Below are 26,930 nucleotides of genomic sequence, written 5' to 3'. Positions count from 1 at the left end.
TCCATTTTATCCAGACAAGGCTTGGGACAGGAAATATTTCTAGGGGTGGGGATCAGAGCAAGAGACATGGTGGTCCACAGGGGCAGACAGAGTGAAGGGGTGGGAGCAGCTCAGGAGCTCGGAAAGGTCAGGGATTAGATCTGAGTGCTATAAACATCCCACGAGACAACCTCGGGGATGACTGGACGGGAGAACTAGACGGAGCTCCTTCTGGTTCCTGGACACCCATCTGCGCTCAGGATACCCGCCAGAGTGGGAGGAGTTTGTGCCCCTCACCCCCCACAAGAGTGGGTAAATAAGCGCCCGGCTCCCTCCTGCCTCTGGCGGATCGAAATTGCTGGGTCCAGGGATCAAGGGATATGCCCATTAAAAGATGAATCGTGGTGGCGGGGGGGAGGGAGGTTGGGGTACCAGGTGGTGGGTATTATAGAGGGCACGGATTGTATGGAGCACTGGGTGTGGTAAAAAAATAATGAATACTGTTTTTCTGAAAATAAATAAATTGAAAAAAAACGATGAATCGTGTGGTGACCGCTCCCAGCCGGCAGGTAGGTAGCGCAACGTTCAAGACTCCCAACTACTTGCTGCAAGCGATCGCAACCCAGCCTGGAAACTTGCCCTTGAGCACACGACTGGACACCCCCAGAGGCTAGTAGCCCAGCCTCTAGCCCGTGGAGTGGAAGCCCTATAGGTGCGCACTCTAAGCGCCCCCCCCCAGCCCCCGCTGCCCAGTGGACCCAGGGACGGAAGAGGCGGGCAGCGATGCCCACGGAGTCACCTGCTCGCTGGCGCCCCCTGCAGGGCTCCTCTCTGTCACATCCCTACCCCTCAACTGCCTTCCTCCGGGATACCCACCTTGGAATCCTAGTCTCAGGATAGGATTCTGGAAGGGGGTACCCCAAACCGAGAAAAGGCAAGACTGAGATTTCTTGGGAACAGATGGGAGGACCCGCATGTGGTGGTGGCTCTGAGCAGCGACAGCTAGTTTCGTCCATGGACACCATGAGCGTTTTATTGGTGGATACACACACAGGAAAGGGAGAAGGGAGCCCCCCGACCGTGGATCCGAACTCCAGGCCCTCACTTTGGAAGGACGTAACTGCTGGCTCTTCTCTAACGAGGCGGGGAGGGAGACTGGGACCCCACGTGCCCTCACCCAGCCCTGCGTGGGAGGAAGGACTGGTGTCATCCCTGGGTCCACTATCGAGCCCAGCCGTCGGCTGTGGGCAGCCGGCGCAGGGGGGGCCCGGGCCGTAGGGGCTCTGCCAGGGGCCGTGACAGGAGCAAGGGATAGGGGAAAGTCTTGGGAAAGTCGCCGGGGCCCCCGGGGGCCGGCGACAGGCGTTCGGACTTGATGCTGACTGGGGGGGTCGGCGGGGAGGCGCCACGGGCGGGGGGACCCTCCTCACTCAGGCTACGGCTCCCACTGCAGGGAGAGACAGAGAAAGAGAAGGAGGGCTGTGAGCTCAGCAAGGAAGGGAGGGAAGCCAGGGAGGTGGTATGGCAAAGGCTCGGCAGGAGGACCTTGGGAAAGGAGGGGGTGGCAGTCCCTCTTGGGGTTTCCAAAATAACCACTCATCCCACCAAGAACAGACGGCAGGGGCTGAGTGTAGAACCATGAGTGGCCACCAGAGGTCAGCAGTGGCTAGGGCTTGGGAAGACTTGGAGGGGCCACACAGCTAGGGAGGGGAGAAAGGAGGGACAGTTGGGGCACTTACCTGGGCTGGGGTGGGGCGGCTGGGGGCCCATCACCCCTCGAATGCTGCCAGGGGGCCAGGGTGGGGGGCTGCAGCAGGCCAGGGGGCGGAGGGGGGTCTCCCAGACCAAATTCTGGAGGGTAGGAGGAAAAAACCGAGGCCTTGACCTCAGGGAGAGCCTTGCCCAAGCTTTTCCCATCCCACCAGCCAGTTTTCAGTTCTGGTGGATGGGGAAATGTTGACCCTTACCCCCAGAAGTCAAGTGTATGGATATCTCCCAGGGCAGGGTACAATTGGGGGGGTGTATACCTGGGGGACCTGCCGGGAGGAAGGGGAAACTCCCGAGTGGGGGTCCTGGAGCTGTGGCGGAGCATGGACTCTGTAGGCTACCGTAGAGGCCTCTCTGTGGGGAGACAGGGTCAAGTGGAAACTGAGGCCCACACCCACGCCATCCTGCCCTCCCCCATCAGCCCTGCCACACTTCCCCCTCACTCACTGAGGTGCTCAGTCCCCCTCGGGCCCCCGCCAGGCTTCCAGGCAGGTCCGGCCTCCGCCCGTCCGCTGCTAAGTACAGGGGCGGTGGTGTCTTGCTGGCAAGGTGGCTCGTTGAGAAGAGAGGGTGTGCCAGGCCTGAGGAGCAGGAAACCCCCGAGAGAGGGCATGTGGCCACGTCATCGAATGAAGTCTGAGGTCCAGAGGTAATACACACAGACAAGCAGGGCCTGAACCAAGATCCCCCTTACAGGCCCCCCTGGGATTCCCGCCCCCTTTTTCCCCAGGGTCTATGATCCATGCTCACCTGGGGGCCCAGCTTTGGGGGCTGCTGGCCGGAAAGGGGATGGGCGGCTCTGGGCAGGAAGGGCCTCCCCAAGCCCACTTGAGTCGCAGCCTGGGGGAGGCAGGGCCCCATATACCATGTCCGGGCTGGGCATCGTAGGGGCTGCAGGCTGAGGGCAGAGAGGATGGGATTGGTTGGAAGAACATGGAGATAAGGACATCAAATCCAAGACAGAAAACCAGGGGCTAGCCTCTGCCTCCTGAAACCCTTGCTATACTTCTTTCTGGCTCCTTCCACAAGATGGAAGGAACCTGTGTTTGGTGCTGTCACTCCTCAACAGCTAGGCCCAGAGCTGAGGCTTCTTATTCAGCATGGTGTTGACACTGAGGGGGCTTCCCAGGGTGTTTGATGAATCAAAGAAATAAAGAAGGAAGGAAACGGCTGTCCACTGAACCCTTATTCATCCTTCAAAGCCCCAACTATAATGCCAACTCCTCCAGGAAGCCTTCCCATTCTACCTAGGCAGAGACCAGCTCCCTAACTCTAGGTCCCTGTCTCAGTCTCAGTCTTGACCATTTGGGCCTAGGAGGTGAGGGAGGGCCCCATCATCGTGGTGCGGGAAGTCACTTACATAGAGCCGGGGCCGGGGCAAGGCTGGGTCACCCCCGTCACCTGCCAACCTCCGCAGCTTCTCTCCTGGCCCGTCAGGCCCTTCATCTGGCTCCAGCTCTGGTCCATCGAGGCCCACACCCCTCCTCTTCAGTGTCTGTAGAGAGGGGAGAAAATACGGTGACCCTCCCCTCCCCCATCCTAGCCAGGGAACCTGGTTCTTTGGGAGAGGGAGGAGACCTACCCCCCCACCTCTGTGGGTGGACCCGCTGGAGTGCAGGCAAATCCCATTGACCAAAAACCCCGGTGAGTTATCATCTAGCAAATTCCAAATGTGTGTGACAAAGGGACTGTCCTGCCCTGGGACCAGAGAGGCCCAGGTCACACAGTGGGGGCCGGGATCCACCAGCCCTGCTGGCGCTGTCCTAACTCTCCTCCTGAATATGACCCTGGTGCCTCCATTCCACGCTTGAGCATAGCCTCCACGCCCCGCGTGCGACAGGTGTTTCGTAAATGTTGGAGGACAACTTTCTAGGCTTTCCTGAGCTGCCTCCCCCTGGACCTGCACACTCCTGGACCCCTGCCTCTTCTCTGACCACTCCTCCCCACCCTCCTGAAACATTAAGGGGGCTCCACGCACAGCCCTAGGCCTGCTGGTCTTTCCGTCTCTGTAACTTCGGCTTCCCATCTTGGGAAAAGATTCCCATTTCCAAAGGGAAGTGATCTCGCCCATCCTGGATGGCGGGTGTGGGGGATGAATCACCTGGCATCAGGCTGCCTCTTTCTCCTGGGGACACAGCAGCTCAGACAAAAATACTCCTGGCCCTCAGTGAGGTCTCCCTTGCTTCGATGTGCCCTTTATTCTGTTTCTGCCCTCGCCAAACAGGGGACAGGATTTAGTGAGATGAGCTGTGTGCAGGGCAGGCCATGGAGCCCTCGATGCCCGGTGGTAGGTGTTTTTATCTCTACAGTGGGGGCAGATGCTCCTTGGAGGGACCCCACATGACCTCAAACCTTTTACCAGCAGCAAAGCTAGATTGCAACACTGGTCTTTTGTGCCAACCCGGAGTCCCTAGGCCCGGAGCTGGACATCAGGGTGCTGGGGAGGAGGGCCCCAGGGGTACCTCGAGGATGTCGGTGTTGGTGCGGCTCTCGTGGGGCTCGCTGTACTCCGTGTACTTCAGGAGCACGCGGTCCATGTCTGTGCTGGCGTACTGGAAGAGGCGATTGGCGCTGTTGAAGATGATGAGGGCGATCTCACAGTCACAGAGCACGCTCAGCTCATACGCCTTCTTCATCAGCCCGAACTTCCGCTTCGTAAATGTCACCTGGAGCCGGGACCCACAGGCAGGGCGGGAGGAGACATGGATTGGGGGTGGCAAGGAGGAGAGGGAGGGGCCAACTGTTCCCCGATCATGCCTCAAGATTCTGTCGGGCTTTGTGCATACTGTCCGTTCTGACTATACTGCTCCCCCACTTTCCACTTCTCAACTGGGAAAACTCCTATTGGTGCTTCAAAACCTAGCCTGAATATCCTCTCCTTTGGGAAGTTTTCCTGGGCCTCCAGGACAGGGCCCACATTCCCTCTTTGGGCTTCCTCCGTTCTGTGCCTCCCTCTGCACCAGCCCTCTGAGTTGGGTGGGTTTGTGTCAAGTGTCATCTCTCCTATGACTGGGGGTCCCGTCATCAGGGAGAATAAATGAATAAATCAGCATGAAAATGAGCAAATGTTATATCTCAAACCCCAGACACCACCTCAAGGCTCCCCATTCCCTCGCAGTTCCCCCAAATGGACAGGCCTTTGCCCAGGCTCGGTCCAGTGCCAAGAACAACTTTCTCCCAGCCGCTTTTCCACCCAGTGAACTCACCTGCCGATTCCTTTGGTCCAGAATGCGTGAGATCTGGATTTTTTTCCTCCCCATTGTGCCAGGCTGGGTGGAGTGACCTTGGCCTTGGGGAGAAGGAAAAGAGAACAGAGTGGGTGGGTGGAAAGTGAGACCAGGTACCCAGCCTCCCTTCTGTCTTCCACCTGCCCCTGCCAAGCACTGAGAAGGGAGATGATGGGGGAATATCAAGGCAGTGTGGCCGTCCCACAGTCCCCACTCAACCAACCCCAGATGCAGCAGATGCTCAGTGAATTCCACATGAAGAGAAGACTAACCGAGGGCAAAGGATCGGGATATAGATGCCCCACACTTGGCCCTAAAATGAAACAAGCTGGTAATTGTGGGACCTTGGGGGACCTTGACCTTCCTAAGCCCCTCGGTGTGTGCAATGGCTTAACAGCGTCACGCACAGCCCAGTGTTGTTGGAAGATGAAATGAGCTAGCCCATGGGAAATATTCACATCCACCCAGCATACAGCAGGTGCCACATATGTGCTGCTATTATGAATACTGGCAACAGCCTAAAAGCCCTTGATGGGCCACGTTGGATGGACATCTGATGCCCATACCTGGTGGCGCTCGGGAAACATTGCTCACTGAATGACTAATCTCGAGCCACTGGAAAAAACAAAAACAAAAACAAAAACAAAAACCCGCATAGCGGACACTGGGAAGCCATTCAATCCTATAACAGCTCCCCAACAAGCAAGATCGAGGGCAGTGGTTCCAAGAAAACGTGTTTAAAAATTGCATCGAGGGGCGCCTGGGTGGCTCGGTGGATTAAAGCCTCTGCCTTCGGCTCAGGTCATGGTCCCAGGGTCCTGGGATCGAGCCCCGCATCGGGCTCTCTGCTCAGTGAGGAGCCTGCTTCCTCCTTTCTCCTCTCTCTCCGCCTGCCTCTCTGCCTGCTTGTGGTCTCTGTCTGTCAAGTGAATAAATAAAATCTTTTAAAAAAAATTGCATCGAGAGTAGAAAAAACACTAGAAGGAAATGAGCAAGATAAGAGTCACTGCTGGGTGGAGATTTATGGGTGAAGTTTCCCCCCTTTTTAAAAAAATTTAGATGCAATTCCCACCACCTGAAATTCACCAGTTTAAAGTGTGCAATTCAGTAGCATGGAGTGTGTTCACAACATTGCACAAACACCACCTCCAGCTAGCTCCTGAAAGTTTCCATCCCCCCAAAAGGAGAACCCATGCATATTAGCAGCCACTCCCTATCCTCCCTCCCCAGCCCCTGGCAACCATGGCTCTGCAGTCTCTATGGACTGGTGCATGCTAGATGTTTCATAAATGAAATCGTACAATGTGTGAACTTTGGCCTTTTTTTCCCTCCCTTTTCGATTACCTGAATTTTCTAACTTTCCCCTCTCAGTGATTATAGATTACATTCATTTAAAAAGAATTGGGGGCACCTGGGTGGCTCAGTGGGTTGAGCCTCTGCCTTCAGCTCAGGTCATGATCTCAGGGTCCTGGGATCGAACCCCACATAGGGCTCTCTGCTCAATGGGGAGCCTGCTTCCCCCTTTCTCTCTGCCTGCCTCTCTGCCTACTTGTGATCTTTCTCTGTTAAGTAAAGAAATAAAAAATCTTAAAAAAAAATAAAATAGAAAGAATTGGGGCCCTGGGTGGCTCAGTCAGTTAAGCATCGCCTTTGGTTCAGGTCATGATCCCAGAGTCCTGGAATCAAGTTCACCTCAGGCTTCCTGCTCAGCAGAAAGCCTGTTTCTCCTTCTGCCCCTCACCCTGCTTGTTCTCTCTCTCAAATAAATTTTAAAAAATATATTTAAAAAAATTAAAAGAATAACAGGAGGATACCTGGGTGGCTCAGTCTGTGGAGCCTCTGAGTCTTTTTCTTTCCCCTCTCTTTTAAAGATTCCATTCATTTATTTGACAGAGAGAGGGAAAGCCCAAGCAGGGTGAGCCGCTGGCAGAGGGAGAGGGAGAAGCAGGCCCTCCACAAAGCGGAGAGCTGGATGGGGGACTCGATCCCAGGCCTCTGGGATCATGACCTGAGCCGAAGGCAGACACTTAACTGACTGAGCCACCCAGGCGCCCTAAGCACCTGACTCTTGATTTCAGCTTGGGTTCTGATCTCAGAGTCCTGGGATCAAGACCTTCGGGGCAGGACAGGGGCGGTAGGTGGGGGGCAGGTGGTTGCGCTTAGCAGGGAGTCTGCTTGAGAATTCTCTCTCCTTCTCCTTCTGCCTCTCCCCTCACAATGGATAAATGAATCTTAAAAAAAAAAAAAAAACATAAACAAGGGGCGCCTGGGTGACTCAGTGGGTTAAAGCCTCTGCCTTAGGCTCTGGTCTTGATCTCAAGGTCTTGGGATCGAGCCCTGTATCGGGCTCTCTGCTCAGCAGGGAGCCTGCTTCCCTTCCTCTCTCTCTGCCTGCCTCTCTGCCTACTTGTGATCTCTGTCTGTCAAATAAATAAATACAATCTTTAAAAAAATACATAAACAAGAATAACAGGTTGGAGTAGGTCCCTAAAAGGACCTCAAGCATAGAGCTCACACTGGAATTTAAACCTGAGGTCGGCTAGAGAGAAATGCTGCACCCTTCTCACGAGGACCTCCCTAGAAGAGTGCTCAAGGGTGAGAAGGGAGAGCTCGTGGAGGGCAACATGTCCCCAGGACAGGCGACATGGTAGGCTCCAGGCCTTCCCCAGCTCTCCCCATGCCGGGCTTCTTGGAATGAAGGAGTCCCATTGCCGGTTGTAGAGCACACCTCCCACCACACGGACAGCCTCCCCAAGACATCCAAGACCCCTTCCACCACGTCTCCGACCACATGACCTCCTGGCACTTCTCCTGTCACAGGTGACTGAGGCTTTAGGCGGGTGGCCTGCTCTGGGTCAGGCGGGCCTGCTGGCAGATCCCAGACAGCCTCTGACCCACGGGGCAATCCTCAGCAAGGCAGGCCTCTCCCTAGGCCTCAGTGTGCTGGTCTGGGTATGAAAGGGGTTGGGTATGAAATACAAAGCACCTGACATGAGGCCTGGGAATGAGCTCTTGGGAAGTGGAGGAAAACATAGGTCCATCTCCAGGAGCAACCATACCTGCTTCCCAGACTCCCCCCAAGGGTCTGCCCCTCACTGTCCCAGAGTCCCAGGCCCAGGCCTGTTAGACACTGTCATATTTGGCTTGCTGTGTGATCCCAGGTGTGCCCTCTACTCTCTCTGGTCTGGGTCTCTGAGCAGTCACAACCAGGCAGAGCCAGGACCCACGGGAACCCCAGCCCTGGCCCCCCAGCTCCAGCTCAACTTGCTAAATTTAACTTCCCAGGCTAATTTTACTCCCTGGCCGGAATCGGGTGCGTTCCCACGGCTGGGACGTGTTGCCCCAGCCCTGACAGGTCCCTGGGGACAGAAGGGGGGCACTGGTCCGGAGGTCCTGGTGCCAAGGTGACTCCGGAAATGCCCCCGTGCCTGGGGTCCCATGGGAACATGGGACTCAGACATGAATCTCCGGGCCTGGCAGATCTGAATCTGGACCTTTCTCAGTCTGTCCCCAGTTTAGACAAGGACATCCTGGCTAGGGCAGGGTTCACATAATGAGGGAGATCCATGAGCCAAAGGCTGGGGCGGTGGGTCTCTTTGAACTGAGACCCAAGAGCCAAGACAGGAAGTGAGTTCCAGGTAGAAGGAGGGGCAGGTGCAAAGGCCCTGAGGAAGGGCGAGACATGGTAATGAGGCTAGAGCAAGGTGGCCAGGGGTAGAGGCCGCAGAGATCACTCTGGGTCCTCTGATCTATGGGGAGGACTATGCGTTTTGGTCTAAGTGACAGAGAACTATGAGAGGATTTTGAGCAAAAAGGGATGGGGTTTTGATTCATCATTTATGAGCTTAGCCACAGCCGCCATGGGGAGCAGGACTGTTGGGGGCCGGTTGAGAGAAGACAGGAGACTTGAGGGGAGACCAGAGCTGTGTCCATCAGTGGTGAGACTAGGGGTGATACCCTCTCTGTTCTAGGCCTACAGCATACACTTTAAGTCACTGTACTCCAGGAGTCTTTGGTTCCTCCTGAAGCCACCAGATCCTCTGCCATCTCTGGGGCCAGGCCTGACAGATGCAGAAGGGCTCATGCAGGGGCTTGACTCTTCTGACCTTCAATGACTTTGGAACCCCAACCCTCACCCAAGAACTGTAGTCATCCCCAGTTCTGGCCCTTGAGTTATCTACCCAACATACAGCTCTGATCATACCCCCTTCCTGCTCACACACGCTTCATGGCTCTCCTCTGTCCTCAGGAGAAGTTTCTAGTCCCCAGCCTGGCATTTGAGGCCCTGCCCCAATCAGCCCCTGCCCATCTTAATCTACCTTCAGCAAAATGACTCTGCCTGGAAAGCTCTTTTATTTTTTTTCACTTGGCCAACTCCTATTCACACTTCAAAACCTGGCTCAAAAAATTCATTCCTCTAGGAATCCTTCCCTGCCTTTACTCTGGACTCCTACAGCTCCCAAACTTCCCCTCCAGTTTTGACCCCATGGGACCAGGGGTGTGTATATCCAGCTCTGTCTCCCTCAGACTGGAAGACCCGCAGGCCCAGATTTAGTGAATGGAGCAGGTCAAGAGAGACTCTGAAGTCCCCCCAGCCTCCCTCAACAACTTCCTCTCAGACTCCCCCAGCTGACTCCCTACCCAGAAATACATGGGCATGCAAATCCAGTCACTCAGCGTTGACCTGTCTCAGGCCCAGGTGTGAAGGGCCAGCCAAGGAATGCGGAGGCGAAGGCCCAGGGTGTGCATATATATTTGTACTCACATGCAAATCCCCACCGAGCCGCAGACAGACCCGGTGGCCTGTTCTCCAGATGTTGGCGTGATCAGAACTGCTGGGGGGAGGTGGCAGCACATGCTGAATGTGCCAGGCACGAGGGGGGAGGCCTCTTCTGTGCACACATCCCCCTCTCCACCCTCATGACAGCCAGCTAGGAGGCAGAGAGCTCGTGGCATCTGCCCAGCAGAAAAGCAAAGAGATGGACCCATTGACCCAAGAAAGGAGCAGCAAAGAAGGGCCAGGAGAAATCCAAGAGGGCATCTCAGAGGAGGAAGCATGTGGTTGGGCCTTGATGGACAGGTTGAATGGGGGTCTGAGCAGATGGGAAGGGGGTGGGCATTTGAAGCCAAGAGTCTGGCACCTGCCTACCCTTTTCTTCATACCCTCATTCTTAGCATGTAGGAAGTATCAACCATGTGCCAACCCCTGCGATAAGCTGATCACAGAAGAAGTAGAAAGTTTAAGTAGACCAATGACCATAGAAGATTAGAAAAGTGACTCAAGACCTACCATTAAAAGGACAGCAGGCAGGCCTACATGGTTTTATGGCTTTTATCAAACCTCAAAGGAGAGGGAAACACAATGTTATTGAAACTAACTCAGACCACTGCAAGCAATGAGAATTGCCCAAGTCATTTTTATGAAAAATCCTGTATGTCAGAATCCAACTAAGTCCAGAAAGAGATGTACGAACCATGAAAGGGGCAATGGGAATCAGGGATTTCAGGAAAGACCTCTCTGAAGAAGTGAGATTGGAACTGAGAGCTGAAGCACAAGAGAGACATCGAAGCAAGGGAAGAGCCAGTCATGCGAAGACAGCCTGGGGTGAGGTGGGGGGGAGGGGGCACGGGTAGGGGTAGGGGGAGGGGGGAAGGGTGGGGAAAGGGTGGGATGGGGGAGGGTGTTTCTGGCAGGGGGATCTCCAAGGGTAAAAGTCCGAAGCAATCAAGAGTTTGGTATTTTATTTTTATTTTTTAAGATTTTATTTATTTGTCAGAGTGAGAAAAGCACAAGCAGGAGGAGCAGCAGGCAGAGGGAGAAGGAGAAGCAGGCTCTCCGCTGAGCGAGAAGGCTGATAGAGGACTCCATCCCCAGATCCTGGGATCATGACCTGAGCCAAAGGCAGATGCTTAACTGACTGAGCCACCCAGGCATCCCAGGACTTTAGTTTTAAGTTTTAAAGCATTTTTTTTTAAAGTAGGAGTTTTTTTAAAAAGTTTTTTTTTAAAGCATTTTTAAAAGATTTTTAAAATTTATGTATTTGACAGACAGAGATCACAAATAGGCAGAGAGGCAGGCAGAGAGGTGGGGTGGGGGAGCAGGCTCCCTGCTGAGCAGAGAGCCCAATGCGGGGCTTGATGCGGGGCTCAATGCCCGGACCCTGAGATCATGACCTGAGCCGAAGGCAGAGGCTTAACCCACTGAGCCACCCAGGCGCCCCTGGAGTTTGGCATTTTAAAAGAAATCACAGAAGACTCTATGGCTGGACAGCATGACAGTGGGAAGAAGGGAGAAGGATGAAGCATGCCGGTGGGGAAGATTGTGAGGGTCAGATCGCATAGGGCCACAGTGAAGACAGTGGGCTTTACTCAGAGGTCAACGAGAGGCCGTGGGGAGTTTGGGGGGCAGGGCGGTCGGGATATAATTTTAAAGTTTGAAAAATCCCCTTGCACTCTCTTACCTGGCCGGTGGGAGGGGGAAGAGGTGGAGCCACTCTGGAAATCTATCTGGTGTCTACTAGTAAATATCCGTCTTCCCTATGACAAAGCAGTCTCTTTGCTCAGTATTCACCCAAGAGAAATGGGTCCATATTTTACCCAAGGACACAGATAAGAATGTTTTCAGGAGCTCATTTCATCCTTGCCCCGAGCTGGAACCCACCCAGATGCCCTCCCTGGGAGAATCGGCTACTACTCTCCACTAGACTCCGCGATGCACGACTACGAAGCCCAGTAAAAGGAAGCATTCCCGCTCCGTGCGACCGCATTGTGGACCTCCCAGATGGCGGGCCCTCCCCACAGTGCTGGATGAGACAGCGGAGACACACCGTGTAATCCCATTTACATGAAGTTCCAGAAGAGGCAAAATTTCCTTACAGTAATGAGGGTCAGCTCAGTGGCCATGCCGGGCAGGTGCTGTGGCACGGCTGCAGGAGTTGCCGGGGCCGCTAGCTCCCTGGCCCAGAGTCCAGGCACTCAGACGTGCTTAGTTTGTGCAGAAGTGTTAGCCCTACTCTGATGACTGGTGTCTTTTTCTCTCCATGATGTATCTCAATTGAAAGGTTTTTTTTTAAATTATTATTATTACTAAAGCGTCACCCGGGGTGCCTGGGTGGCTCAGTGGGTGGAGCCTCTGCCTTTGGCTCAGGTCATGATCCCAGGGTTCTGGGATCAAGCCCCGCATCGAGCTCTCTGCTCAGCGGGGAGCCTGCTTCCACCTCCCCCTCTGCCTGCCTTTCTGCCTACTTGTGATCTCTGTCAAATAAATAAATAAAATCTTTAAAAAAAATAATAAATAATAAAAAGCTTCCCCTGTTCAAGGATGCCGTGGGGAGTAGCATCTGAGAAGGAGGAAAGTGACGGAGAGGCTGGGGCAGGTGTCCAGGTGGGAAGGAGAGGCCTGAACTGGGACAGGCGTTGGGGGGTGGGGCAGAAGCAGAAGAAACCTTTGTCAGGGAAAAGGCCCGGATGCACTGGTGGCATCTATGAGGGCTGGGAGAAGAGCCCGGCTCCCAGGCCTCAGCACTGTGCAGGCAAAGAACTGAGAAGACACAGGACGGTTCCATGAGTGCCTAGAGCACCATAAACTCTCTTCAGCTGTCCCTGTGGTCACTAAGACAATCAACACACATGTCTGGGGTCCTTCAGGCCATAGCACGTCACCTCTTTGACTTGGTGAGGCCTTTTAGCACCTTGGTGATGGAGATACGGGAGCTGGAAAGAATACCACCATTGGCATTCTTGCCCCCACTGACCCTTTACCATGGTGCACTCCCTGTCTGAGGACTCAGTTTTCTCACCTGTAAATGGGGGTGAGACTCCTTCTCCCCCACCAGCTGGGGAGGGCGGGGTGGTGGATGGCTCTGCTGACCTTGTCTTCTGGCCCTTCCAGAAGCCAGAAGGAAGAAGGGCCGGGCCTTGGAGCTGGGGGCGCTGAGTCAGCATGCCATCTTGGAAGACCACAGTGACACATACAGCGACAGGCTGGGTGACATCAAGCCCCCATAAAATGGGTCACAGAATTCTGACCTCAAAGGCCTTGTGGGGAGGGTTTGAGAGAAAAGACCAGGAGCCAGTCAAGTTCCCCTTCTTGGCTCCCAGTGGGGCATAAATGGGGGGACAAGTGGCACAGTCACGCTGCCCGACCCCGGAGCCCGGAGGCCACAGCTTGGCGGAGCACCCGGACACGGGACAGGAGGGGAGGAAAGGAGAAGTGAGAGGCAGGTGGGTGGCGGTGGGGGGGGGGAGGGCCCACGGGGACTGGCGAAGCGGGGAGGGGGCGCTGCTCCTGGGCGGCCACAGCGAATCAGGCCTGGAGCCCCGCCTCACGCAACCCAGCAGCTGGTTTCATCACCTGTTCCCCAAGTACCTCATTACAGGAGACAGGAAGAGCCCCTTGGAAAGCTGGGACCCTCCCCCTCCCCTCTCTTGAGGGCTCAAGCAATTCTGACCCCAGCTGCCAGCGACCCTCCCCTCCCCAGCAGAGGCCCTGGGCCTGCCTCCTACCCTGGGGGCCTGGGGAGATGGTGCTCCAAGTGTGGGGGGGGCCTCTGTGGATGACCTAGGGGCTGATTCAGCCCACAGTAGTCCCCGAGGGCAGGTGGGCTCTGGCAGTGACTCTGGTGTGGCCAAACTTCTGTGGGCCTCAGTTTCCTCCACCAGGAAATGGGAGAGTTGGGGCTACCTTGCTGAGCTGGGGTGGGGAGCGGAGGAGGGGGCTGCTGGGGCTTCCGAGTAGGTCCTCTATAGATACTGGTTCCCTCCTTCCCCTGTGCAACCAGCTTTCATGGTCACATGGTCACCTCTGCTTGGTCCTGAGAGGTACCCAGATCTGAGCAAGGGCCCTGGGCAGACTAGGCAGGGGGGCTGAGGAATAGGGGGACAAGGAGAAAGCCCATTCCTCAAATGGACAGATGCAGGTAGGGAGATGCCCCAAACACATGCAGAGCCCCTCAAAATCCACAGAGATCTCCTGGACACAGGTATCACCCTCGAACACAAAAAAGTCCCTCCATACAAAAGTCCCCAGAAGACATGCGGCTCCAAATACACAGGGACCCCCTTAAGCCCAGGCAGCTTTCCAAACACACATATCCCCAAACACTCAGAACATGTTGCACGTGCAGACCCCCAAGTACATTCAGACCTCTCCAGACGCTGAGCCCCCAACACATTCTAATTCCCCAAATGCACACAGACTCCCCAATACACGCAGACACCCCCCAGCATACCATGCCCCCCCAAAACATGCATGCTTCTTGTCTGTTTCCTTTAGAGCCGCAGACACAGGTAGGGCTCCCAGCCCTGCGGTGGTAACAATGCCCAACCCACCGGCTTCTAGAAGCACAGTGGTCAGCAGCTCCAGGGGAGGGTGGGGGGCTGGGAGTCTGTGGGAAGTGAGCATCTAAGGGGGGTCACATATCTGGAAGCCTCATGCGGCTCTGAATCCCAGAAACTGAGAATGTTCCAGTTGGAGAAGGCCCCTCAGGGCCCCTTGTCCATGAGGCCCTCTGATATTCATGGGGAAACTGAGGCCCAGTGGGGTCCCTCAGACCTCCCCTCCCAAGGTCTGCTCCTAGGAGGCCATGTGCTGAGAAGCCAGGACTGTGGCTGTGAACCTGGCCAGACCACAGTGTTATAATTCTCAGCTCCACGGCACATTCACTGCCTGATGTGCTTCGAGCCTTAGTTTCCCCATTTGTACTCTGAGTCCCTGGGAGCCCCCCCAGTGCCCACCCACCTGTCCCTCCTCTTTAGAAAGGCCTCATCTACCAGCAAATTCCCAGTACCCCTTCTGCCCCTTTTCGGGCATCTGACACATTTCCACCACCAGGCCTTTGCCCAGGCTGGGCTTTTTCCTGGGCCCACCACCCTTGCCAGGCTTGCCCAGGTCCAAGGAGCTGCTCCATGTCTTTTAAGGCCAGGCAGAAATCCCTTTTTCTGGAGGCGTCCCTTTTCCCAGGGGACAGTCACCTCTCCCTGAGGCCCTCGGCCCCACTGGAACCTTTCTCTGTTTCTTTGCTACTTTCTTTGAGGCTCATGCTGCCCCACTCGGATGTCCGCTCAGTGAGGGCAGGGACGGAGCCCTCCCCGCCCAGTGCCCGGCACACAGTAGGCCCCCAGTCACCCTTCCTTGAGTGGATGAGCAAACTGCTTAATCAACAGAAACATGGACAACTGGTTCAGTTTTCTTTCAAAGGCTCCGTGGCCACTAAAATAAATTTGCACCCTGCCCCCTTCCAGCTGGAGACTCTGCTCTAAACAGCCACTAGCACAAGAGCCAAGTGAGCGGTGCTCATGTTCCTCTCAGGCCCAGGGACTGGCCCTCCGTAGGTGTCAGTGTCCATCCAGGAAGGAAATCTTGTCCCTCATCTGGCAAGAAGGCCAAATTCTTTGACACAGCCACCGCAGAGAGAAGCCCACTACCCCATCACACCTTCCTGACGGGTTTGGGACCCTGACACTTGGATCTGGGAGAGCCTTTACATTCAGAACCCAACCCTGCTGTCCCAGGTTGGAGTCCAGGGCCACCCAAGGCACCCCGTGATGTCCCCTGAGCCTTAGGGGCAACTGCAGGGACGGCCCAAGATTTCTCTCTCTTTGTTCCAGAGAAAGATCTCCCCATGGGACCCCAGAAATTCATCCCCTGAGGCCAGGGCCTCCCTGCTTGGGAAATTAGCACATCTGTCAGCGCTGGGCAGAAGGGACTCAGCCCATAGCCACGCAGACCCAAGACATAGCCATCCAAAGATGGGATCTTTGGGCATCCCTGGCCCCCACTCTCTTCCCCCAGAAATGTCTGAGAGTACACCAAGGGCAGGGGACACAGCGACAGGGAGTGGACAGATCAAGCCCAGTGGGAGCGGGGAACAACAGACACATAATTATGGCAGAGACAGAGGCCTTCAGGGAAGAAATTCAACAGGGGGAAGCAGGAGGGGTGGGTGGCAGGGGAGGGAGCTGCTTTGGACAGAGGGGTCAGAAGGGCCTTTCTGAAAAGGGGGCCCTCAAGGACTGGAAGACACCAGCCAAGTTGGGATGTGGGGGAGAGACCACCTGGTGGACGAAATGGCAGGTGCAAAGGACCTGAGGTGGTCAGCTGCTGGTCAGCTTCCAGGTGCAGGGCAGCCAGTGTGACTAAAGCAGGGGGGAGCCGATGGAGACAGAGGAGGGCATAGAGGCCACATGGGGCCTCAGGGGTGGGGATGAGAAGGTGGACTAGAGAGCAATGGGGAGCCACGGAGGGTGCACAAGGAGGTAAGAACTGTGGTCTGATTCAAGGTTTTCAAAAGACACCATGTCTGTTGTGGGGAGAAGTCCTACTGGCGCAGGAGGCCAGGACAGCATTTTGTGGAAGACAGGGAGGCTGTGGGTGTGGGCAGTGGACAGGAGCAGTCCTGTGTCCACAGCCTGTGACTCCCTATGCCAACCGGCCTCAACTGCTCAGTGCTGAGGGCCCTGCCTTGATTCTGGCTGAACCTGGACCTGGAGGAGAGCAAGCCAGGAAAGCAGATAGCTTTGAGGCCTCCTAGGCCCTGGTAGAGGGTGGGGTGGGGATGGGCCCAAAAGGGGCTCACAGGGATTTCCACTTGGTCACAGTTTGGATGGTACCTCCTATTATTGAGTGACTACTGTTTGCCCAGGCCTTCGTGCCACTTCATTTACACACAGAACCTGCCTGACCCACAAATAGCCCAGTGAAGCGGAGATCACTGTCCCCATTTTATACAAAAGGAAGCAGTTTTCTCCGGGCCACATAGCGAGACCCCCACAGATTCTCACTCTAGCCTTGGCTTGTGCCCCAGAGCTGTTCTGCCGCACTCCCAAATCCCCACACTTGCATAGTCTGGGAAGTGGGCCTGAGGCCTCATTGGGGTCCAAGACACTCATTCTTGGGCCTGGGGCTGGTGACAGGGCAGCCTCATAGCTCCCAAGATGCAGGCCTAGGGAGACCCCCTTTTTCGGGGGTTGGGAAACAGGACCCAACCTGTGTGTGCACCCCACAGGGATTTAAGGGCAAGAACTGGGTTGAGCTCTCTGACCCCGAATGGGACCCCAGTGTATGATAAATGCTCTGAAAAATAACATCTGTCTTCAGGTGTCTATGTTCCTCAAATCTTCTAGAAGGCTAGACCCCAAAGATTTCTACAAGCATTGCATCTGAGTTGGGGTGACAAATGATTTTAATTCCCTTTCCCCCCTTAATTTGCATTTTCCAGATGTCTGCCTGGTTGGCTAATGATTTAACAAAATAAATCATTAGTTGGAGGTGGGATGTAAAACTGAGCTCAAAGCTCAGATCACGGGGGCAGCTACAGAGCTCAGGGAGGTGCAGGGATCTCTCTGAAGTCACACAGAGAGGGGAGAGAGAAGACTAGGCCCTCATTCCTGGTTCTGTTCTCTCTGGATGGCAGAACGGCAGCCTTGAGCCCATACTTTCTCTGGGGGGGCTGTATGTCTCCATCTAGCCTCAGTCTTCCCTCCTGCAAAGTGGGCACTTTAGACCAGATAAACAGCCTCCAGCTCCTGCAGGTGAGATCCCCACACCGCCCCCCAGGCCCTCAATGTTCTAAAATTTCATTCCCTGGAAGTCAAGATTCACTCCTAGACTCAGACAGGCAGTGGGAGGCAGACACGGGGACAGTAGGGAGGAAGGCCGACTTCTCCCAAAGCCCCTTTGATTTGCAATCAAACCCTACACACTTGTCCTTCCCAGTCTAAATACTGCTTTGAACCCAGTTTCTGTCACCCCAATAGTCTGAGAGCTCTCATGACTGGATGTCAAATATCCAAATGTCCTGACCTTCCCGGGTGAGTCTTTTGGGGCAGGCCAGACATGGCCTCAGCTATTTCGGACTTCTCAAGTCTGCAACAAAGGGACCGAGGACAGCCAGGTAATCAGTCAGCCAAGTCTGCAGCCCCGGACCCTGGGAGAGGTGCAGGAGGTGCAGGGCACGCGGGTAGGGGTAGCATGACTGCGAAGGTAACAGAGCCACCAGCTTGTCATGTGCTGACAACCTCAGAGGGCTGTGACTATTGTTCCTGTACCCATCTCCCCGATGGGGAAACTGAGACACAGGGAAGCAGGTGATCCAGGCAGCTGTGCCGCTCCCCCCACCCCTACAGGGCTCCACACCTCCTATCCTGCCCCCAAGCTTCACAGGCACCTCGTGGGCCCACCTGAGGCCCCCACACTCACAGCCTGAAGCTCGAACAAGGGTCCTGGCAGTCACATGCAGGTGCGGGGCAGTAACACACAAGGGCACAGCCACAGCAGAGAGGCATGGGGTTGTGTACAAGGGCCCGGAGGATGTGCAAAAGGGATGCATTCCCGGAGAGGGGCACAGTCCAGCTCACAGACCAGACACACAACTCACAGACACGTAACAGGGGCCCAGGGCCCCACAACTTTGGACACGCAATTTTGTAAATTACATCAAAACCCTCAGACACGTGCCCCTTGGACACACAACCTCTCAGAAACACAACCCTTGGACTCGCAACCCTTTGGACACACCCCTCCCTTGGAACACAACCCTCATATTCACACCCTTTGGCCATAACCGCTCAGGACTCACAACATTTCAGACTCACATCCCGGGACGCACAGCTCTTAGACACACACAACTCTCCAATGCACAGCAGCACACTCGGACTTCCAAACCCCCCTAACCACAGGTGCTGTTCAGGTGACACCGCACAAACCACGGCCTGACGTGACACGCACCTGCTGGGCCCGGGGCCCTCTGGACGCTCGCGGACGGGTCTGGCAGCCGCAGCAAGACGCTAGGCGCGCGGGGCGGCCACAGGTGCCTTCAGAATGGGCGGCCGCGCCCCCGCGGGAGCTGATTGGGTGGGGTGGTGTACATTTGCATATGGACCGTGATGGGCGGGCACTTGGGTGTGGCCCCGCCCAGGGAGTTCTGGGGACCGGATTCAGACCCCGGAAGACGCTGAAATGAGGAGGGCATATAATGAAGAAAGGGGACCAGGGCGGGGGCTGGATCAGACCCGCGAGACTTCCCCCGCCCTCACTGGGGGCCCTGACCTTGCTACTGTGACCCTGACGCTAATTCGGACCTGGTCTCTAGTTCGGATCACTGCTAATTCCAACCCTAGACTTATTCTAAACTGAGTGAAATACAATTTGGACCGGAGACCCTGAAGGCTCCAGGGGTGGTGCCTGGAAGCCACCATTGATCCTTGCTCTCACCCAAATGGAAGGACTGCAGAAAGTTGATTCTGGGGTCCCCGATGAGGTGTCCCTGTAGCCGGATGCTTGCTTGCTTCCTGTGTCCCCACAGGAGGGCAACAGACCCCTCTGGCTGCTGGGTGCCGGCCTTCACTAGAAAGGCCAGCTGTGTGCAGTGGGTGTGGCTTCCAGAACCAGACCCCAGCCCAGAACCCTGCATCCACTTCCTCCCTGGGATCCCAGCACCACCTAGCAGAGGTCCAGACCCAAGGAAATCAGAACAGGACTGGTGAGAGAATCAGTGTGGATAGAATTACAGAATGAAGATGATATTGGACTGTGTAGTCCTAGAGAAACCACTGGTCTGGAGAAGGCAGAGCTGCCACACACACTGACCACCCCCCCTCCCAAGCTCTGGGGAGTCAGGACTGGGCCAGAGGGGCCAGGGAGGGCTTCCCAGAAAGGGGGGCATTTTATTGGGCCTCAAAGCATGAATAGGAGTTTGCCATTGGGAGAAGGGTTTTCCAAGAGGCAACAGCACTTGCAAAAGTGTGGAGGCAGAGAGCAGAGTGTTCTTTGGTGGGGGAGATGAGGTAGATGAAGCCAGAGCAATAGGAAGCAGCAGACTGGGCTGGGCACACAAAGAGAGGCTGGGAGATGGAGAGGAGGGGGAGGGATTTGGGGGGGATTTGGGGTAGATAAAGTGGGAGAGCAGGTGGGTTGCAATGGCTGCCTAGTATCCACCTTCTTGGAAGATAGCAGGAGATAGCTAGACTCCTGTACTCTGTGGGGAGCAAGCAGAGATGTCAGTGTGTGTGGGACACTGAGGCAGGGAACTGGGGTTCTGGAAGGCCTCTCCCCAAACTTCAATCTACCCATCTGTGACATGGGCAGTTTGGATCCTTAGTCTGGGCAAAGCTTTCATCTTTAGACATAAGCTAGGGTTCACACTGTCAAAGGAACATAGGGACCAGGGGTCCTGTCTCTGCCCCATTGGGCTGCCCCACAATGCTCCACACCAAATGCTCAGATGTCCCAAGAACACACCAGAGCCCAGGCTAGGATGGGGGCTTCTGCCTTGGCTCCAAAGCACAGAACAAGGCTTGGGGAGCGTGGAGGTGGCTGGGGAGCCCCGGGCCCCCCGAGGGCTGCTCTGTTTACCCGTGGCTGCCCGCCCGCCTCTGATGCAACAGGCAGGCTCTGGTTACGTGAGGGCAGCAGCTGGAGTAGCTCTGGGAACAGCCAGAGTGTGTCGGGAAGGGTCTGCCTGATTTGAGCTGGCTGGGTCTACCCCCATGCATCCCACCCACTGCCCCCTCCCACCACAAGGGCTCCCTCCCATGTTCCTGCCCCTGCTCCCCCCCCCCACTCTGTTCCACTCCCCCTTCCTATTCTGGCCAGTCCCACCTTCTACCATTCATACTGTTTCCTCTAACAGCCTCTCCTTTTTGTCTTTACTCCAGTTCCTTCCCCCATCACTGGTTGTGTCATCCCCCGTGAACCTTCGTCCCCCATCAGGGCAGTCAAAGTCTCGACCTCAAAAAAAAAAAAAAAAAAAGGGGCGCCTGGGTGGCTCAGTGGGTTAAGCTGCTGCCTTCAGCTCAGGTCATGATCTCAGGGTCCTGGGATCGAGTCCCACATCGGGCTCTCTGCTCAGCAGGGAGCCTGCTTCCTCCTCTCTCTCTCTACCTGCCTCTCTGCCTACTTGTAATCTCTCTCTGTCAAATAAATAAATAAAATCTTAAAAAAAAAAAAAAAAGTCTCGACCTCAGCCTTTTCAGATGAGGGGACACCCTTGGTTGCTGGGGGGGAGAAGGGAGTACAAAGGGTCATAGAGGGGAATTTGGGCAGGGGCCTGGAGAATGGGGGATGCAGGGAGATGGAGGTAGGGGTGAGAAGATAGGATGGAGGTGGAAAAACCGCCTCTCCCTCTTCCAGATCCTCTCCCACAATGTCAGGATGCGGTGGCTTTGAAGGACCCGCCATGGCAAGTATAGTGTGACCCAGTAGATACGCCCAGGGTTAGAGAGCCTGGGTCCCGACCACAGGTCTGGTTTCCACTCACCGCATGACCTCAAGCTGGTCACTGCACCATGAGCCTGTTTGCTCATGTGAAAAATGGGGACGATAGCAGCCCCTCCTCCTAGAGGCTGGAATCATTTCGAGGCCTGCCTTCAATGCCCCCTCCTCCCATTTGGGGTTCCTCTACCCCCATTCCTCCTCCCAGCCCAGCGCTGACCCAGGCAGTTGGGGATGTCTGTGTGTGACTGGGTTTCCCCCATTGTGGAGGCTCCTCCAGGACAGATCCTGTGTGGGGTCACACCAAAAGGGTGTCTCCAAGGGTTTCCTGAAGAACTAAAGGACCTGGAGAGGGTCTGAGCGATGGAGGCGCATGAGGACCAAGCTTGAGGCATGGTAAGACCTTGCTGGGGGATGTGGCTGAACTAGGAAGGAATTTCCTAGGGGTAGGGCCCTCTGGGAGTATAGAGCAGGCCTGAAATAAAAAACAGAACTTAGACTGGGGCTAAGGACAAAAAGCCAAAACTGAAGTCTGATTCCCATCCTGATCACTGTGGGCCAACTAGGGGCAAGCCACTGCTCTCTCATGCCTCCTTTTACCACATCCACAGATCTGAGAGCCTGGGGTGGCCTCACAATTCACCCAGACCTGAAATTCTTTTCGGGTCATCCCTACCCTCATGGGTTCTAGATTCTAGCTTGAATGCCCCATGGCACAGGTTGCTCACTGCCTCTCTCCTAGCTACCCCCACCTCCCATCTCTGCGAGCAAATCCTACTGAATCGGGTTTGGGAATGCCCATACCTCCACCTTGGCAAGGAGGGGAAACTGCGAGCACAGCCCAAGAGCACATAGGGGTTGGTGCGAGGTTCTGCTGGGTAATCCGGCCTCATGGAACCCTAATTCACTTTCTGAAAAATGGGAGCGAGGACGTATGGGGTGAAAAAGTAAAGAGGATCACAACATATCCACCAGGAACAGCCAAGAAAGGGGATGGCCACTTGGGAGGCCCAGGGGCCTAACCAAGTCTTTGCCTCTTGCGCCTCCTGGTGGCCAAGCGGGTGTGGACATTCTCTAGGTGGGAAGTGAGAGAGGGACATGCAAATGAAATGCAAATAAACCAGGGACATAGGGAGCCCCCAGGCAGGGAGTGGAAGGGGTCATCAGCCCAGTCCTGCTCTTTGAATGGAGAAGACTATTTATTAATCACTAGGGGAGATCGCACAGAGGGACCGTGGATGATGGGGAGCCCTGGGAGGGTCTGGGGGACCCCACGGCTACGCCCGCCTAGTTCACAACACGGGAATAGTCCACAGCAGCCCCTGGAGTATATGCAATGAACTCATTTGGCTGTCCGTCTGACCCCTAGGTCTGAAAGGGCTGGGCTTTCTTGCTCACCAGGGCATCCCCTGGGCACGGCCTGGCCCACAGAGGGCAGTCAAGGTTGGCTGGACAAATGGGTGCTTGATGGACAGGTAGAAGGACAGCTGGACAAGAAGTGGCTTCAGAGTGGGCCAACAGAGGGCGAGTGACTCTGGGGGTGCCACACCAGTCAAGGCCATTAATGGGATGGCCCTAAGGATCCTCCTTCGCCGCCAAAATGAGCTGGGGGCAGCAGGGAGGCAGGATGGCAAAATGAGGCCCCTAATACACCCCAGAAAGGAGAGGGCAGCAGGGAGGCAGGATGGCGAAATGAGGCCCCTAATACACCCCAGAAAGGAGACAGAACTGACCCATTTCCTGGCATGGGAGGCAGTCCTTCTTCCACACCTCCTGTGTTCATGAACCCTGTCCTAGGCCCTCAGGCTCTTCCACAACACTGACACCCCACCAGGACCCTCTCCCCCTTAGGGTGCCCCGATCCTTGCCACCCCTCTCTTCCAACCACCCACACCACCAAGGGAGGTGTGGGGATCCTCTCAGAGCAGCAGGTGTGGGACCAACCCAGACTCCACCCCACAAACGACTCCATTCTGATCTCCCCAATATGTGGTGCTGGACTGCACCAGTACACAGCTGGCCTCGATGGGGGACAAACTGTGCCATGACCTTCCAGCCTTGACATTCATAGCAGTCAGTGTGGGCTCTTCTGTAGTCAGCAGAAATGGACTCGGAGCAATTTTGGCGAATATATTAAGCTGCAGACTAATGAAACTGAAGAATCAAGTTTTGCTAGTGTCGGGTACAGCTGGGTCCAAGACCCCGTGAGTGTTCTTGGTCTGCCATCTGCCTAGCTCAACGACCCTCACGAAAGATGGTGACTTTCCCATGCTTCCCAGCAAAATTCCTGGGTAAGACCTCTCACCGGGTCACACGCTCATGTCCACCCCATCACAGTGACCTGGGAGATGGAGGCTCTGATTGGCCAGGCCAGTGTCCCATGGCCACCCCTGTTAATTGAAGGTGGCTTTTCCATATGGTCTGAGTCTGGGGTAGGCATTTCTGCTCAAGACAGAATGTGGGCCACGCATGCAGGCACATAAACGTCCGCCTCAGCCTGCAGAGACAGTCCAGGCCAGTTTTCCTTGTCCAGGTGGAAAAAGGGAGGACCGGAGAGACCCAGCTCTAGGGTCCAGGTCACACAGCATCTCAGTGACAGGGCTGGGACTAAGCCAGACTGGAGTCCGCTGACCTTGTACAGCTCATGCCACCTCTGGAAGGCTCTTTTTCCATTTGTACTTGTAGGTGACACCTGCCTTACAGGGCTGCCTGAGGATGAAGGATGAAAAGATGAGCCTTTCGGGGCACCTGGGTGGCTCAGTGGGTTAAGCCACTGCCTTCGGCTTAGGTCATGATCTCAGGGTCCTGGGATCGAGTCCCACATCGGGCTTTCTGCTCAGCAGGGAGCCTGCTTCCTCCTCTCTCTCTCTGCCTGCCTCTCTGCCTACTTGTGATCTCTCTCTGTCAAATAAATAAATAAAATCTTAAAAAAAAAAGAAAAGATGAGCCTTCCAAAAGCCCCAGCATGGTGCCAGGCACACAGTGGGTGGTTGATTAGGTTTAACAGGATGGCAGTTACTGGTCTGCGGGCCTGTGGCCATGACCGTGTCCCTGATTGATGGGGGGCATGTAGAAGTCCAGGAGCAGCAAAGCCTTGTCTCTAGACATTCACAGAGGGCCCCCAGAGGCTCTGGGCAGAAGAGGAATGTGCTGGCCACACTTGCTTGGTTTTTAGTCCCTGCCAGATCCCAGACTTGTGTCCAGAGGCCCAGCTCTAGTTGGGCTGAAGGGCGAGGGTTAGGGAGAGAGGGAGGCCCTCAGGGCTGCACGGACACCCAGATGAGACAGCACCTGAGGCAGGAGCTTGGGTGGGACTGGGAGAAGTGAAACCCAGGGCTTGGAGGGTCTGGATATGACTCCCACTTCTGGTCAAGGGCAGTGACCCCGCCTCACTTGTCCGGAGCCTGTTTCCTCTTCTGTAAAAGGGAACCGTGCCTACAGGCCCAGGACTGGAAAGGCAGGTGAAGTCAGAGGCCAGGGGAGACTAAAACTTGATGCTATAAAGGTCACGAACCACCCTGTGGGGAGCGGTGCTGGGGGAAAAGTGGGGATGGAAGGCTCTGTGAGGGCCAATGGGCAGCAACTCGAAGAGGAAGGGACCAGGGTCTGCAGGGACCAGGCAGGATCAGAAGGAGCCACAGATCATTTTATTCCGAAGGGCCTGTAGCAGCAGAGGGATGGCAGGTGACACAGGGTGTTGGAAGGGCAGTAGCCTTGAGGCTGGGTGGTGGGGGAGGGGCACCGGGGCAAAGAGATGGGAGGGGAGAGAGAAGGTGATGTGTGAACCCAGGGCTGGCGGGCAACCTGGTACAGGGCCCTGGGTGGGCTGCTGAGCCTCTGGGCAGCCCCTCTGGCTCCAGGCCCTCCCAGATGCCCCCTAGGCGATCCCACGGCTGGCAGAAGTCCTCAGTACCCCCAGACAGAGAGCTAAACCTGGTATTCATTGAGTACTCTGACTGCATAGGCATAAGCTCTGCTGCCTCTTAGGTCTGGGAAGGGGCTGTTGCTCGGGGGCTGGGAAGGCCCCGTTGCACCCATGCCTCCCCAACCCTCCGAGAGGGCCTCTGAAGCCCAGTGTGCCATCACCGTGGCTAGCAAATGATCAGGGCTTTAAGAGATACAAGAGTTGAGGGCTAGAAAGTCCCTCAGAGGCCTCCCATCTGCCGGGGTCTGTCCTCCATGGGCAAAGAATAGCATGCAGCTGGCCTTGACCAATGGGACATTCACAAGGGGAAGCAAGAAGATGCTGGATGAACACAGGTACACTGGGGCTGCCCTCTTGGCACCTGGTCTCCAGAGAAGCCTGGGCAGGCCTGCCAGGGAGGCTGGGCACAGGAGAACTGGAGCCCCAGCAGCTGATAGCACTGGCTGATGTTCAGACGTGTGAGCAAGGCCACCTCTGACTGGGCAGCCCCATCGAACTCCGAGAGTGTCAGATGGTGGCCTCTGGCTAAACCCCGCCAAACTGCCCAGCAGACCCAGCCCACGCTGCAGAACTGTGAGCAGCCAGATGACTGGTGTGTTGGCCGCTAAGCTCTGGGATAGCTTGTCACGCAGCAGCAGCTGACGGTTACAACACATGGAACTGGGCAGCAGCGCCCTCTGCTGCCTGATGAACCACTCTGACAGAAGGGAACAGCAGAGACCAGAGAGGGGAGGGACCTCCTCAGGGTCACTCAGCAGGTCGGCAGTGGAGCAGAGATTCCTGAGCTGGGTGGGTAATGGCCATGCTGGGCTCTGCCTGAGAGAACAGCGTGAGTAAAGCAGACAGCTGGCATGTGGCAGGCTAGGAGAAACATGGGAACCCCTTTCTGTCTTGGCAGGTGTGACGTGGGGTGGAGACAGGGCCTGTGGTCTGGAGAAGGGACAGGAAGTTGGCAGAAAGGGCATGAGGGAGAAAGGCTGATGACATCCGGAGCAGCAGAGGCCTCAAGGTTCCTACGACCCTGAAGCCTTGCACTGAGGAAAGCATCATACCAGCCCCAGGGAGAAAGCCCCAGCGGTTAGACAAGCGGGTCCCTTCTGGGACACAGACAGGGTGGATTAGTTCAGAACACGGAGGAGGCTCACGATCCCACTTGTCACTGACCTGAGTCAGAGGGGCTGAAGCACCTCCAAGTCTCTTCTGGGATCAGGCTGAGGAGGGCAGGGGTGGTTCCTCAGGGCTGGAACAAAACATGTGCAGTGTCCCTGAGGCCAAGGTCAGAGGCCCTTGGGCCTGCTCAGTCAGGCTGGAGATGGGCCTGGGTCACCCTCTAGTCCCCTAAGACCCCCGGCCACAGCCTTCAGGGAATCCTCTGTAACCATGGGCCCAGCCACCGACTTCAGAGGTCACGGCGGGGACTCACGCAGGCCCGGGCCCATCAAAGCCACAGGGCCTGCTCAGGGAAGCGGCAGCAGCACCTCAGTGGCTCTGGCCTCTTTCGGATGCACCTGCATCTTCAGAGCAGCAGGCACAAGCAAGGCCTTCGAAAGCACTCAGCGGACCATGAGTGAAGAGTCAGAGCCATGGCCCTCTGCAGCCCTACTGTGTCCAGGGCGCCGTGTGTGACACCACACAGTACACTCATCTGGACGGCTGTCACTGCCCTGCAGCAGAAGGAACTCAGAGACACGCACGTGGGACTAACTCAGAGCCGCAAGCCCCTTCTCACAACACATCCTCGGGGCTTTTTTGTTTTTGACAATTCTTGTGTCTCGGTTCTCAGCAGCAGTGATGCAGATTTTTTTTCCTTCTTTCTTTTTTT

General features: G+C 55.8%; 2 protein-coding genes across 6 annotated transcripts in view; both read right to left on the bottom strand.

Annotated features, from left to right (window-relative positions):
- Nucleotides 1–1,116: 1,116 nt before the first annotated feature.
- MEF2B (myocyte enhancer factor 2B) lies at nt 1,117–13,087 on the bottom strand. The gene is made up of 9 exons (XM_044253789.1): nt 12,773–13,087; nt 4,953–5,035; nt 4,209–4,412; nt 3,107–3,241; nt 2,497–2,644; nt 2,194–2,327; nt 2,007–2,100; nt 1,719–1,830; nt 1,117–1,426 (listed from the first exon to the last, which is right to left on the bottom strand). Exons 1-9 carry the CDS (start codon nt 12,915–12,917, stop codon nt 1,201–1,203), a joined length of 1,281 nt encoding a protein of 426 aa, XP_044109724.1. The 5' UTR covers nt 12,918–13,087; the 3' UTR covers nt 1,117–1,200.
- Nucleotides 5,017–26,930, bottom strand: part of BORCS8 (BLOC-1 related complex subunit 8) — a 29,950-nt gene continuing 8,036 nt past the window's right edge. Inside the window, exons 5-6 of one of the 5 annotated variants that reach the window (XM_044253797.1) lie at nt 26,273–26,348; nt 5,017–5,035 (exon numbers count right to left, since the gene is read on the bottom strand). In XM_044253797.1, coding sequence (XP_044109732.1) covers nt 26,315–26,348 — 34 coding nt within the window. In that variant the 3' untranslated portion in view covers nt 5,017–5,035; nt 26,273–26,314. Of the gene's footprint in view, nt 5,036–23,873; nt 23,893–24,811; nt 26,349–26,930 lie in introns of those variants that run through there. The other 4 variants (XM_044253796.1, XM_044253794.1, XM_044253795.1 and 1 more) reach the window with 4 other exon arrangements.

This window comes from Neovison vison, chromosome 6 (genome assembly GCF_020171115.1).
Source record: "Neovison vison isolate M4711 chromosome 6, ASM_NN_V1, whole genome shotgun sequence".
In the NCBI taxonomy this organism is placed as follows: Eukaryota; Metazoa; Chordata; class Mammalia; order Carnivora; family Mustelidae; genus Neogale; species Neogale vison.
This window is presented reverse-complemented; position numbering and strand designations above follow the sequence as displayed.